This window comes from Lissotriton vulgaris, chromosome 2_1 (assembly GCF_964263255.1).
Source record: "Lissotriton vulgaris chromosome 2_1, aLisVul1.2, whole genome shotgun sequence".
Classification (NCBI taxonomy): Eukaryota; Metazoa; Chordata; class Amphibia; order Caudata; family Salamandridae; genus Lissotriton; species Lissotriton vulgaris.
The window spans coordinates 128,044,369-128,059,898 of record NC_141687.1 but is presented as its reverse complement, the minus strand read 5'-3'; the positions used below and the strand labels follow the sequence as shown (position 1 = coordinate 128,059,898).

The 15,530-nt window shown below is 45.3% G+C and overlaps 1 protein-coding gene across 3 annotated transcripts in view; it reads right to left on the bottom strand.

The window, feature by feature from the left end:
* The window catches only part of LOC147729693 (S-adenosyl-L-methionine-dependent tRNA 4-demethylwyosine synthase TYW1-like), a 683,091-nt gene that overhangs the window by 251,433 nt on the left and 416,128 nt on the right, over nucleotides 1-15,530 (bottom strand). For all 3 annotated transcript variants that reach the window (XR_015308342.1, XM_086954579.1, XM_086954580.1), the window contains one exon: nucleotides 5,084-5,210. Coding sequence is in view for 2 of the 3 variants with exons in the window: in XM_086954579.1 (XP_086810705.1) it covers nucleotides 5,084-5,210 (127 nt within the window). In the remaining variant the exon portion in view is untranslated. The remainder of the gene's footprint in view (nucleotides 1-5,083; nucleotides 5,211-15,530) is intronic.

Sequence of the window (15,530 nt, the reverse complement as noted above, 5' to 3'; positions counted from 1 at the left end):
ACACAAGAGGTCTCGAATGCTCGACCTAAAAAGGACGCTTAACACCACTGGCGGCCCTCGCGGGGATGCACCGGCAGCATGTGCTGCACTTCTTAACCACAGAGCGCATCAACTTCTGATGTTATTTTTGCTTTCCCTGTCTCCAGACATATTTAACTGCTGCTGTTCAAATTGTTGGAGTATACAATGCCTTTTGCCACAAAGTGCTATTTTTAACCCATTTGCAAGGAGATTTCCTGATTAACATCTGAAAGTCTTTCTCTGCCCTCTCACCCACTGGGCTGAAAGCCAGGAGCTTTATTTTATTTTGTATTTCAGAACCCCTGAGCTTTGGCACTACGACATAGGACGCCACCTACTATTGATTTGTTTTTCCCCAGCCGACAGCATGTTGTACTGTGGGGCTTATAGCTTTGCTTTTAACAGTGTAATTATGGGCCCGGAACCTCAGCATGCACAGAGACGTCACTAAAATGGCAGAACTAGCTTGGTGCATTACACAGGAAATATACACATTAGTAAGCTAGGGTCTAACATTTTACAATGTTTCATACTCCATTTAAAAACCTGCTTGTTTTATGCCTATTGTTTTATGCCTAAAATCAAAGTAGATTGGCTTATATATGTTAGACTCACTCTTTCTCACATATACATCATGCATTAAGAGAATCGTTGGCAATGTGGATAGATTGTTCTTATATGCAATGGGAAATTGTATACACAGCCACAGCACAATAAAGGTACTACATGGACAGCAGTGCAACCTTCCCTAACACAAAGAATAAGAAAAGGACAGGTGGCAGTTGCAGAAGGAACATCACACAATTCTCTCACACATGCAAGACAAGCACTACTGAGTGGCTTTTATTAGAATTAGTGAACCACACCAGTCTGCTGTAACAATTGTATTACTGTCTCAATTCACTGGTTTTGTTTCTCCTAAGTAAACCTTTATTTTTTTAAATGGAGTAACATTACAGCCTACCAAACCACACACAAAAGAGATTACTGTACAGTGTGCATCCGAAACTGAATAATTTCAAGGTGTTTGCAAATATTAGGATCATGGAAAAGGAGGCAGAGAAAAGGAAAGGTAGCTGCCCGGAGTTACAGTTTGGTGAAGCTGTGACTAAAACCAGAATCCCTGGATCAGGGTCATACAACCATTTCATTCCCTGGGTCCAATGAATGGTTCTGACTGGGCAGAGCATGTTAAGCATATATATTCAAAATATAATTTGTTTTTTTATAAGATTGGGCACCTTCACTGAAATCAACCCTCTTCAAATAACAGCTACACCCTTGGCAGAAACAGTGCAAGCTTCCCTCCTTCGGAGGACAGGCATAGCCATGATACCATTCGCACACGCTTTTCCCATCAGAGGACACGTACACATTGCACCGCAAGCTTTACTTTAGCAAAGAACAAGGACTGCCTAGCAAGAGGAGCGCAAGCTTCCCTCTCACAGAAGGCAAACAGATCAATGTTCCATATGCCAGAGAAGAAATAATCCAACAGGGCACACTAGTAGAAGCTTTTATCACTCATAAGACATGCACAGGTAAGGCATGAGTGATAAGTAGGTTACAGACAAATCTCTGGAGGTGGTGCTTCACTCAATAAGACAAATGTATTGGTGGAAGAATGACTGGATGTGCAAGTCCCAACACCATTCTCACCTGGGTAATATTTCCAGTGTTCCCCCTGGGAGTCCTGCTGCTGTCGCTCGGAGACCTGCTGCTAGAGTTGCTTCTTTGGCGTTCCATGCATGGAGAAGTAGTGGTTACCTACTAGGTAATGGTTATTTGGAGCAGCCCAGACACAGCCCAAGTAGCTGTGTTCTAGAGAGGCACAAAGGTCCCACCATCTTTGAAAAGGTTTTGACTAAACAAACTAGGAGCTGTGGGATCTCAGCAGGGCGCTGCGGGATCTCAGCAGGACGCTGCGGGATCTCAGCAGGTGACTGCGGGATCTCAGCAGGACGCTGCGGGATCTCAGCAGGACGCTGCGGGATCTCAGCAGGACGCTGCGGGATCTCAGCAGGACGCTGCGGGATCTCAGCAGGGCGCTGCGGGATCTCAGCAGGGTGCTGCGGGATCTCAGCAGGGCGCTGCGGGATCTCAGCAGGGAGCAGCACTAGTTCAAAATGTTGAGAACCGCCTGTACTTAATAAATTGTAGAAGAATAAAGCAGAAATGCATCTGGACTTGAATTGAACTGAATCTGTGATTAAATTGGTAGTTTGATTTGGTTATTCAGCTGTGAGAAATGGTTACCTCCTCTGCCCTATAACCTTGCCCTACAACTTTTGCATTGCCCGGTTTTTACCAAGTCTGCACTACAAGCAGACTTCCTCTTGCCTCCTCAGTATTTAATCTGCTCTCACAATCTACAGGTGCTGTCCTCTCTGACCACACAGGTAGGCAGGCACTACAAGTAGTAGCTGTACTGTACAAATTGACAATAAACTTAAACTGTATCTGCATTTTTAGACGCATAGAGCGACTCAACAGCAGTTTTATTTGAATGTTCCCTGTACACGTATTTAAAATTCAAATATTTATGAGCTACATACATTTTTGATGAAATAACTATCCGATATTTGGAAGTGAAACATTAAGTCAAATTATTAATTGCAAAACATTTGCAAACTTCAATAAAGTACACACAAAAAATCAAATTGTCAACGCGGACATTAAGCTGGAAAGAAAGAAGGGGAATATTATAAACGTACTTTTCTGTGGTTGAACATTTAAATTATGTTGCCTTAGAAAGGTGAGAGAGGCTCGCCTTTTAGTGATCAGGAGGCAAACTCAAATCCGGGGAGACCCTTAAAATACTTAATAAACAAACTGGACAAATGGGAAGGGTCATTTGAAAGCCCATGTGCAATCTATGGTTTCATGAAAGCAGCCTTCAGGCAGAGAGGAGGAATCCATCCATTCCTTAAAGGGGGCAGGGTTAGGAGTGACGTGCAGTCTGCACTTTCTCTAATGCCCTTTGCGAGGCTGATGGATCTGGGTTCAATCCTCTAAGCTTTATACGCATTAATTCAGATGCCTTTCTTGCTGGTTTGTAGCTGTTCCCTTTTCCTGATGAAAAGCTGCACGTCTTATTTAAGCCAAGGAGATGTCTGCCTATATCCACGTTAGTCATTCAGCCTCGCAAATGTGTATATTGTGGCTTTCTTTTAGTGTTTATTTTTTTAGGTCTGACAGCACAGCTGTCACATGACACTTTGGTACAAATTCTCTAAAATATACATAAAGTGGCCTTTGGCTCTTGCTGGAGGAATATTTCGCTTTCACCTCATACTGCTGGCTGGTTGGAGTATCATTTCAAAGTCTATGCAGTGCTTTCATTTTTAAATTTGAGTAAATTGAACCCTGACACATTAAATTATTTATCTCATTCACTACAGCTGGCTTTTTAAAAATATTTTATTCAGGACTCAAAATGGAAGCCAGACCTATTTTATTTTTTACATCCCGCAAACTGACACTTTTCCGATTAGCATGCATAAGAGGTGCCTGCCTGACGTACATCTACCATAATACCCACTTCACAGGCATAAGACCAGCCCTATCCAAAGAGGTAAAAAACAACAGGCACACACTGCAGATTTCAACCCACTCTCACTTTCTTTTAAAGTTTAAATTACTAATGAGTGCAACTGTCTTCTTGCATTCTTTAAGTCCTAAAGCCTCATTACAGTTTTTCTTACATAATTCATCACAGACCATATCTAGTCTAGAGAAATACTAAAGTCATCAGAATGTCAGTTATTTAAAAAAAAAATTGGTGGACCAGAGCAGAAATACAAATGTATACCATAAGGTAGTGTGTCACGCCATACAATATAGGTCGGTGGCCCTAGGCACGGGTGTGAGTACTTACCACTGAAACAGGGAGTCATTCAGCAGGGCTGTTCACCATTTCATTGAAAGGGTATGAAATGGATGCCCGCAGGTGTCGCACAGAAATTACAGAATTCGTTAAGCATGCCAATTATGCCAGATTTTGATATGGAAAACGTTAAGACCACGTATATGGCGGGTGTGAGGCAGAGAAACACGAGCTGACTGAGTCTACCTCACTGTTTGCTGAAGGGCAACGTGGAGATGGGTGTCTGCCAAAAAGGGGCGATAAGTGTAATCTGCATCCCTCTGCCGTTAAAGTCAAGGCTTAAGGTCCCTGCTCCAGCACAGCACTATGGGCAGTCCTTTTTGCCCTCCTTAAAATGAACAGACCTTGTGTTAGTCTTTTTCTAGCAGCACTATGCCCATGTCAACTGTACAGACACATCTGCTTCCCTTAGGTTAGGAATAGGATTCATTACATACAACAGGACCACTCCATACTTTTCTCTTCAGAAGTCGAATACTTGCGTTTAGTTCATATATCGAACCAGAACGGTGCGCAATGGGGGAAGAGAGGGTACTATCCAGATAGGATCCGTGACTGAGCCCTCACAAAACCCAAAGTGACCCATAGTTGCTGTATGAAAACAACATTGTGCTGCAGCCTTTTTAAATTGGCTCAATCAGCAGCTAGGCTTTACTCAAAGTGTGTGCGGTGTGAACAACTCAGTCAAATGCACAGGTACCTTATTATATAAAACATAAATGCACCCTGTATGGGCTACACACAAATGGAAAAACTAGACCCTAGGAGCTCCGTGTCCCTTCGGGAATCTGGTAAACTAGGTTTACCTTTTGTTGCCTTTCACCAACAAATAATTAGAGTATGATATTTTAATTTCCCCGCATACGAGTCTCAGCTCCCACATGTTAGTCCACGGGTTGGGAAGTCTTCATTTAGGGGCAGGTGAAGGAGGAGTTCATAGTTTTGCTTTTAAGTCAGGTGTTTCAAACAAAAGCTGCACTGCTCTATAAGCAGTTTTAAATGTCCCTCAAATCAGTAGTAGTTTTGGTACTGGTTCACATATTTAAAAAATCCTCTTTGATTTAAGTTACAGATTACGGTATTGAAAATCAATGAAATGATTTTGGCAGGTAAAGCCAACCATACAACATCACAGGCTCGGAATACACAAATGAAAGAAAATGGCACTGTGCTTACCTTGCTTTGTCAGGGCTTCTCGGAGAGCCGGGGTGATCATTTCTCTGGGCTCGCCATTCTCATTTGACCCAGCACTGCCCCTCGAGAGACCAGATTTTCCAGAGTCCTTCTGCATCTCCTGCTCTTTCTAGAATGTACAAAAACAGTTTTTTAAGGATTTGTAAATGGATCTATTTCGAGTGTAATAAAAAGTATTAAACAGCAAAACAAGCGTAACAATGGTAATGCATACTGAACCTTTCAAATCAAAGTTGAAATACTTTTATCTCAGGATTTGATTAACAAATTTGCTTCGTACACAGACTTGCACGCTGTTCGATTTAGTTCAAATCTTTGTTAAAGGTTTTAAGGTGTATGTGATGAAGACAATCAACCACCCAAGAGAAAAACCATGAAAAAGTAAAGAGTTCCTGAGATAAAAAATGTTTTATCAAAAATATTATACAGATTATAGAAATGCTACAAAAGGTAATGGGCTAGATACAGGATCTTCCTGAGGTTCCTCGCAGTATAAATACTCTCCAGGCACCAGGCAGGTACTAAAAAATTGATTTCACAACAAAAGCTCTCCAGCATAGTCCGCTCCGACTGCACCCCCAAGATGAGGGAACACTGGATATGTAAGCGGCCAACCTGCAGGCTCGGTGTCAGTTTGCGGGAAAAAAGCAGAAGATACATTTGCCTACTTTGGGATTTTAGTAATCACAGTACTAACTCACTGGAGAGGAATGAGGGTGTTGCAGAATCTAGAGGTAGATTTAGGTATCCACCAGGAACATTGTACATAAGGTAAGTAAATTTATCTTCTTACAGCTACCTATTACAGAAGGTTCCTCACCCTATGACTGAGCCTCAAAGACATATCCTTCAGGAAACCGAACCGAGTAGTGCTAGTCAACCAATAAAATAATGCAAAAGTTAAAGTCACTGCATGCTTCGGCTGTGAGGCAGCAGTGCTTTGCAAAAGTAGGCAAGGATGACCATGTGGCCAACTGGCCAATGTCCGCTGCTGGGTCGCTTCTGGTGAGTGCCAAGGAAGCAGCTATTGTCCTTGTGGAGTGGGCACAAATACCCTTCGGAAGGCTAAGCCCATAAAGACATGATAATCTACTCTGTGCTGTGGAGTGCAGTATAAGAAATAGGATACTGCATACCTAGGTTCCAATCTATGCAACCCACGCCTCATCTTTGGTGCGATTAGGAGCTGCAAGAGTGATGGAAGGTCCCACTGAAAGGCAGATAGCCCATTTGGTGGAAAAGGTCGACAGGAGCAAATACCCATTTTATCACAGTAGAATACTGCAAGAAATTGAGGAGACTTAAATGAACTGGGTGTGGCAAAGAGATCCATGCATAGACACTCAAATTTGGACAAGATCAGGTCTATCATTTTGAGATGAATTTCCCCCTTCATATTTTCCTGAGGAAAATGGACTCCAACTACCTGCTCTCACAATTGAGGAGCCTGCAAAGTGTGTGGTCACTAGGAAAATCTTTGGCCGCTGAAGCGATTTCCACAGAAGAACCACCTCCCAGCACATAGTCCATGACCTGTTAATATAATGGTGCAGTGGTGGTGTCAGACAAAATATGAACTGTGCCCCTTAAAATGAATTAGAGGATGGCCTTTGAGACAAAGTGGACTACTCCCAGCACCACTGCTCTGACATGGTCCTAAAGCTCCATGCAGTTATGTTAGCCTGAAGAAACCCACAAACCTGCAAGGAGCTTCCATTACCATGGTAACCTTTACAAATCGGGGGGGGGGGGGGCGGGGGAGTGTGCACGGCAAGATGGCCGCACCGATGTGAGGCTCTGCCTGACCAAGCTAAAATCTGACAAACATCTGCTGCATCGTGCTTTCTTTGTGCCTACTGCAACCCTGAGCTGCTTCCCCCGTACTTACTGAGTCCGTCGGTGGTGCTGGGGATCGAGTCGGACCTGGATCAGGGGGAGAGATAACCTTCATTACCAAGGAGCTGCACTGCGGCAAATGGCAGCTGCGATGGCGTGGTAGGCCTCCCCTGTGCTGTGTGGACTGGGAGCCTGGGTCAACATCCTGCGCGGCCCCCTTTGTTTTCCAAGAGGCCGCGCTGTGCGGCGGATGTGGTGTGCCCTGCCTTGAACTACGGGACGGCTGTTGGAGGACTTCGGAGGGACTTAGACAGCGGACCGGTGAGCCGCCACTTGTGCAGCAGAGTCTGTGCAGAGTTGGAGAGGGGCACTGACGGCTGTGGAGCCAGTCTCATACGGCGCTTCCTTGCAAGAACTGCCTGGAGTGCTGGCGCCCGTCGGCGGTAGGTGTGGTTGCGGTCTGACTGCGGCTCAAGCCGTGATCGGGCCGTGGCAGCATTCTGCTTGCTGCGGCCAGCGCGGTACCTAGACGACATGTGTGGCCAGTGGGGAGCGCCAGACCTGCTGATGACATCCAGCAAGTAGGGAATGTGCAGAGGGCTCCCCATATTGTTGCTGCCAGCCCTGAAGTGGGTACTGATTTACTAAGGGCGAGAGCTGCTCCTGCGAGGACCTCCTAGGCAGAGGGTGTGATTTCGGCAGGAAAGGGGCATAGTGAGGCCTACTGCTGGCTAAATAAGTGGGGCCCTACATAGCGCTGGAGGAGAACGAGCGGCGAGGACACTGCTACAGACTATGGCATTGTTTCCCTTGAGTCCTGAGACATGAGGTGCGCTGGCCATTAAGGGGGGGACTTTGTTTTGCGCATGCTGGAAACATCTATAGGCCTTACCCTGAACTCATGCTACAGGCCTTCTGCTATTGGTATATTGATAAACTGACTGGGGTTTTATCATATCACCTCTGGTTGTGGTACCCAGGTCTAGGCACTGTTTTGTTCATGAGTTGTCCCGGGGTCAGTGGGGCATGCTGACTGGTTGACCTGTGGGGTGCCTCTGGAGCGCTAATTGGCATGGAACTGGACCCTGCGCCTGAGAAGTCTGGGCCTTTTGGGTGACCCATCATCACGTTATTGCCTGGTTGTGAGGCCGTGGGTATAGGTCTACCTGTGGCATATTTCTCTCCAGTTATACGGAGTCGACGTATATGGGACATACGGATAAGTCCCAACCACGTCTTATCTTTGAGTCGAGGAGAGCCCCCAAGATGCTGCAGAAAGCGCCCTCCGACTCTGAAGCGGAGGCGCTCACGGACAATCCTCCCACGCTAGAATCTACATTGGTGCACATGCAGCGCACTTTATAGTCCCATTGAGGGAGCGATGGCTGAGGTGAATCATCGGCTTGAATACATGTCATCTCAATTAGAGAAACAAAATGCTCGGGTGGGGAGGTGGAACAAAGGGTCTCTGCGACTGAAGATGGATTGACGGTGGTTTCAGACAGGTTGACGATGGTTTCAACCTTAAGCATGGAGAAGGTCCACTCAGTAATCCAGGCTAGGGACGAGGACTTAGAAGCGCGGTCCCGGCGCAACAATATACGAATGACCGGGCTGCCGGAATCGACAAAAGTGGTCCGGATGGAGACATTTGTTGAGAGACTGATTACAGAAATGTTTGGTGCAGAACATTTATCCAGTGTGTTTATCGTGGAGTGTGCCCATCGCTCCCTGGCTGCGCGACCGGTCCCGGGGGCTCCCCTGCGTCGCATCATTGCCAACATTTTGAATTACAGGGACCAAGATACTATCTTGTGCCTTGCTAGGGAGAAGGGCAACATCACACATCAGGGTAACGCTTGGCCTTTCTTCCTGACTTTACAGTTGCTTTACAAGCTGCTAGAAAGGAATTTAGTGCTGTGAAACAGTTCTTGAGGACAGAGGGTGTTCCCTACGCTATGCTATACCCTGCCAGACTTCAAGTGGGTGCGATGGGTGATGGCAAGGGTTTTAGCTCACCGAAGGCCGCAATGGACCACGCTGTACCCCAAATATGTTTTGCTATGTTGGGGTGGGGGCGGGGGGGTGTTTGGCTGGGTGTTGGGATGGCTTTGGCATGGTTGGGGTGCTGAAGTGGGATTGGGGATGGGGGGGGGGGATTGTGGAGGGGATGGGATTTTTCGAGACACATAATTGGACTGTTTGGCAGTACAAGATGTCTGGCCTTAGTCAGTACACGACCTTTGGCAGAGTAATCTAGAGGGTTCAGGAAGGGGGAGGTTGGGGAGGGTTTTGGTAAGGTTGCGGGGCTAGGGTGGGAGGGGGAGACTGTTATGGTGTTGTTCTTTCCGTACAGCGGAATAAATGTGTTGGAACTCTATGGTCTCATACATCTGACAGAACAACTGTTGGTCCGTTGCATTGGGTGATGCCTCAGTTTGGTGACTGATGGAGGGTACAGGTAAACTTAAGTGGATCACATGGAACGTCAGGGGGTTAAATAACCCGAAAAAAACTAGGCAGGTGCTGGCGTATTTGGATAGTCACAATGTTCAAATTGCGCTCCTACAGGAGACACATCTTATTGAACGTACTGCATCTTCTGTAGCCAAGAAATGGGCTGATGTTCGTTTCGCTTCTTCATATTCGTCATAAGCGAGGGGGGGTGATGGTACTAATTAAAAAAGGTATCCCATTTGTTAGCACGCATGAGGAGATTGATGCGGATGGCCGGTATATTATAGTGCAGGGGGAGGCTCTGTGGCACCTTCATCACGGTGGTGAATGTCTATGGCCCGAACGTAGATGATCCGGAGTTTTATACACTGCTTTGGAACAAAGTTTATAAGCTACTGGCGTCTGCTATACTTTGTGGAGGAGATTTTAATGTGGTGCTGGATCATGACATGGATCGGCACTCGACAATAAGTACTACGGTTAAAAAAGCTGCAAAGGCTGTTCATGATGGTGTATGCGGCTTGGGTCTCAATAATGTTTGGAGGTTGCAACATCCTGGGTTGCGGGAGGGAACGTGCTACTCATATACACATAACACATGGTCTCGTTGGATTATTGGCTAGTGACACATGATGTCAATGCTTGGGTGTCTCGGGTGTTCCATCTTCTCTGCAAGTTGTCGGACCATGCGCCTGTACGGCTTGTGGTACAGCTGCCTACTTATGCTCCGGCCCCGTTTAGATGGAAGCTGCAGCTATCGGCTTTATTAGATCCAGTTTTTAAGGAAGGTCTAAGAGGCTATTGAAAATTATTTTTCTGACAATCTCGGAGCGGTGCAAAGTATGGACACCATCCAGGAAGCATTTAAAGTGACTATTTGAGGGGCTTGTATAGACCTGCAGGCGGGGGTGCTGAAATCTTTGCACTGCTCCATGAGAAAAATAGAGTGTGAATTGATGAGGCTAGAGCGGCAGTATGAGGAAGCACCTGGTGCGGCTACCCTAGCTACTATACGGGCGAAGGTGACTGAGAACAACGAGCTGGCAGATCAGGAAGTACGGCATCTGGCGCGGAGGTGTTGAGCCCGACACTTTGGCGAGGGTGGCAGGCCGGGGTGGGCGTTAGCTGAAAGAATTGCAGAACCGTGGGCCAAGAATTGTAATGTGCAGGGAATTACGGAGGGGGAGACCATTTCGGACACTTCTTGTATCCTGGAGCAATTTGTCAACCACTATAAGGAGATGTATGGGAGTCGGCGTACGGCTGGTGAGGAGGAAATAGCACAGTATTTAGATGATGTGGCGCTGGTTGGGTTGTCGAAGGGACAACAAGATTTTTTGATGCACTCGCTCACTGCTGAGCAAATCAGGGATGCCATTGCTGCATCACCTAATTACGGAAAGCTATGGGTACTGACGGGCTCCCGTCTGAATTTTTTAAAGAGTATGCTGATATGTTGCTGCCCCTTTTAAAGGCCATGTATGTGCAGGCGTTCGAGCAGCAGCGGATGCCTGATTCACTTAGAGAAGCGTTGATTGTCGCATTGTTGAAACCGGACAAGCCGCCGGATCGGTGTGAATCGTATAGGCCTTTGTCACTTATGAATACAGACGTTAAAATATTAGCGAAGGTAATAGCGACGCGGCTGCGCCTGCTGTTAAATGTTAGGGTACTTCCGGATCAGTCGGGATTTATCCCTACTCGTTCCACAGCGCACAATCTGAGGGCACTGTTTGCGGTCCTGCATCTTTTAAAACCAGAATTGCCAGCGGTTGCAGTTCTTTTAGACGCCGGGAAGGTGTTCGATACGATTGCCTGGACCTATATGTTTACAGTGCTCCATTGAATGGGTGTGCGGTTCGTTTTTACAAATTGGATAAAATTGCTGTACACTGACCCAGTGGCTCGGTGCGTGTGAATGGACACGTCTCAGAGCTGTTTCCAATTAAGCGGGGTACCAGACAAGGTTGTCCGCTATCGCCCTTGATTTTCGCGAACGTGCTGGAGCCCCTTGCGTGTTTGCTGCGGCAGAGGCATGCTAGCTCAGCATTGCGGTTTTATCAACGACTGCTAGTGGTGTCCATGTACGCTGATGACATGGTCCTGTACGTGAGGGAGCCAGTACAGTATCTAGAGTAGGTTATTCGGGAATACATCCGTTTCGAATGGTATTCGGGATTAGCTATTAATTGCAGCAAATCTATAATACTCTCACTGATGCAGTGTACTGTGCCGTATGAATTAAATTACCCTTTGGAGTGGGCTTCGGATCCTATAAAGTATCTTGGTATATGGATACACAGGGACCCGCAGGAAGTTATCAGGGCTAATTATAGTGTGGCCATCTCGAAGTTCGAGGATCAGGTGGCTCGATGGATTCGGCTACCACTGACATTTGCGGATAGGGTTGCATTAATCAAAATGGTGGTGCTTCCGAAACTCTTGTATTTGTTTGTCAATGTGCCTATCCCTTTAACACAGCATTTTTTAGTATGATACGCTCCTTGTTAATCACTCTTACATGGGGGGGCAAGAAATCCCGAGTTGGTTGGGAGACTCTTACAAAGCCCTATGTGCTGGGTGGGTTTGCGGGGCCCGACATGCATTTATATTAACTTTGTGCTCAGGCACAGTTTGCTTACTACTGGCAGAATGCGCCGCCGTTTACGCCACATGTGGCAGTGGAGGCTGGCGCGGTGCACCCCCTGCCCCTGAAAGCAATGATTCTAGGAGAACCCCTCCATATCAATCAGAACCGGAGGCTGTTATTTATCCGTTCCCTATCTATACGTGGTGTTCTGCGGCGATAATGAGCCGCTGCGCTTTAACTTGATGTAGTCAGGTAAATACAAATTATCTCGTACATTATATATCATATTGCCCTTTTCTTGTCACCATGAATTATTAGGGTCATTATGTCCAAACATCTCGTGTTTTCCTTATAGGAAACCATTTCCGGCAGATTTTAGTCGTTCTCTTGAACAATTCTTTGGCTGCGACGTCATCCCCCACCTATATCCTTTATGTGTAAGTAGTCCATGCTACCCTTAATCTACCGTATAGTGTTTACCTTCTAAGTAAGGCACGTATTAGATCTTAATAAATACATCTCCCCTTCTGTTCTTACGCTATCCATTATAGGAGGTGTCCCCGTTTTATACACAGACTACGCATGGTTTGGTCGTCCTACTGTAGCGCGATCCTCATGGCTCAATCTTTTGTAATACCTTTACCCAGTAAGTGGAGTAGATATATCTTATTAATGTATTGCTAGAATAGTATAAATAGCGGACATGATCTGATACATACTATATCTATCAGTATCCTATATAGCACCATCTGTCTCATAACTTTGATTAATATTTAAATATGGTGCAACTATACAGAGCCATTATGTGCTTTATATGTATCGAAGTTATATATAGATAGAGAGATAGTTTGTCTTACTCTTAGTAGTGATAGCTATCAGTTTACAGTTCGCATTTCACGGGCAGCGATTGTGAGTTTGTATGTCTTTATAAATCAGTAGCGATATTTATCAGTTTATAGTTCACATTTCACGGACAGCGATTGTGAGTTTGTATATCTTTATAAATCAGTTCAAATACATACATTATATTTGACCCAGACATACTTAACCCTAGTTTCCATTCTACTATACATAGTTTGAACCACTATCGTGCATAAACTTCTTATCCCCTATGTAGGTTTATTTATATATGAACCTAATAAAAGGCTTTATCATCCTCAGCGAGACGACACACTTCTGCGTACATACACGGTGTTGTAGAATCTGCATCGAAGTAGAGATCTAGTTGAAGCCACAGTACATCATTGTCTACATCCAGAATCTACTTTATGGTGAGAGTATCCATGCTTTTGCACTTGAATTTCTGAGCTGCCCTTCGGTTCCGTATTAATTATTACACCATATTGTTTGTTTTGATTCTTCTATATGCCTAGAGATGTATACAATAAACTTGGTATTAGAAAGAGGACATTTTAGAAACCTATGTAAATAAATGTATATAAGAAATTATGTTTCTACTAAGTGTAATTATATGTGTTACTATGTTTGATCTTTCCTATTCACTATGTGAAGCTAAGCACAAATGTACAGATGGTTATTAGATTCGACGACTTTTTAATCTTCTAGGTCACTTGTAGTGCAAGAAGATATATATGAATTTGTTTTCAATTGAATACCTCAAATTGCAATTTTACTATGTAATATAGAGGCACCCTTACTGTATTATTGATATTGTATATTTTATAGTGCAATAGACGGCTACCTGATGAAGGTGTGTATGCCGAAACGCGCGTTGTAGACATCTGCCGCACTGCCTGAGTCAACGTCTCGTCTCTCATACGGATTTGTATATATTTATGATGGCTGTAGAAATTAATTCTCTGGAATGACCATTTTGAATATTATATGCACATTTGAATCATTGTAACATTACTGAAGCATGAACTATATGTATTTAAAAAAATAAGCCAATAAATCTATCATGTTAATCTTCTGTATATGTATATTTTGTTCTTATAGGGTGCTCTTCAAGACATAGACAGGTATTCTTATTAATAGATCTGGTTGATATCGTTCTCTAGCTATAATTTTCCTATAGTAATTTGCGGATAGGGTTGCATTAATCAAAATGGAGGTGCTTCCGAAACTCTTGTATTTGTCCGTCAATGTGCCTATCCCTTTAACACAGCATTTTTTAGTATGTTACGCTCATTGTTAATCACTCTTACATGAGGGGACAAATAATCCCGAGTTGGTTGGGAGACTCTTACAAAGCCCTATGCGCTGGGTGGGTTTGCGGTGCCCGACATGCATTTATATTATCTCTGTGCTCAGGCACAGTTTGCTTACTACTGGCAGAATGCGCCACCGTTTACGCCACATGTGGCAGTGGAGGCTGGCTCGGTGCACCCCCTGCCCCTGAAAGCAATGATCGTCAATACACATTCGGTCTTTGACCAAGGAGAGGTGGACACGGTCAGGTGTACGGCTCGAGCTAGGAGGTAGCTGGGGGGCAGGGGAGGCGGGGGCGGCGTTTACCACTGTATGCACCGGCTATGCCTTTGTTGCATCATGCTGAGATATCTGTAATGGGGGAAACTGAGCCTCTTAAGGTTCCGCAGGCCACTGGGGTACATACGATGGGGGATGCTTTTGTGGGTGGGACGTTTATTTCAGTACAGGAGTTTGTGAAGTAAGGGGCGAATGTGGCTATGTCCACGTTTGTATACGCTAGACGTCAGTCTGCCATGCGTAGTTTATATCCATGCTTCCCTGAAGAACCTCCTAAATTGGGGGCCCTGCAGCTGCTATATACCATATAGAATAAGATCAAATTAGTCTTGTGGCTCTATTACGCCTCACAACTGGATACGGGTGCGGTGCTGAGCAATTCTAGGGTCAAATGGGATGAATGTTTATCAAAGCCACTAACAGATGAGGAGCGGGAAGAAAGATGTCGAATGACAGGGAGTTTTGCTCTGAATGGCAACTTTAAACTTTTTCATTAGAAGAACATTCACAAAATGTTCTATATTCCTGCAGGACTACATAAATATGGAGTGTGGGACTCGCATTGTTGTAAGAGGTGCGGCGTGGACCACGCTGATTTTCTTCATTTGGCCTGGGCCTGTCCCAAAGTACTTGCCTTCTGGGGTGAAGTGACAACAGCAATGACTGAAATGACGGAGGTGCAAATCACAAGAGATGTGTGGATATGCTTATTGGGTATTGTTTCTGAAATCCCAGAGGGTGTTCGTAAATTGGTGATGCTGTCTCTGCAATTGGCTACGCGCAGAGTTGCTCTATGTTGGGATGGTAGGCCAGCGCCTTTGTTGAAGCAATGGCTGCAGGATCTTGCCTACTGCCGGGACCAACTCACCTGTTATGCAGAGGAACTACCGAGGCCTCCAGACCCGGTGATGTGTGGGGCCCATACACAGCATATATGTTGTCACACTCTATGGATGAATAAGTACAAAACTGAATGGCTGACTGTTAGACCTGACACCATTGGCGTGGGCCTCCCTTCCATTTTTGCTGTTGCCTCATGTGTTTTTCTGGTGTTAAATGCTTTGGGCACTGTGCCACTGCTGTCCAGTGCCACAG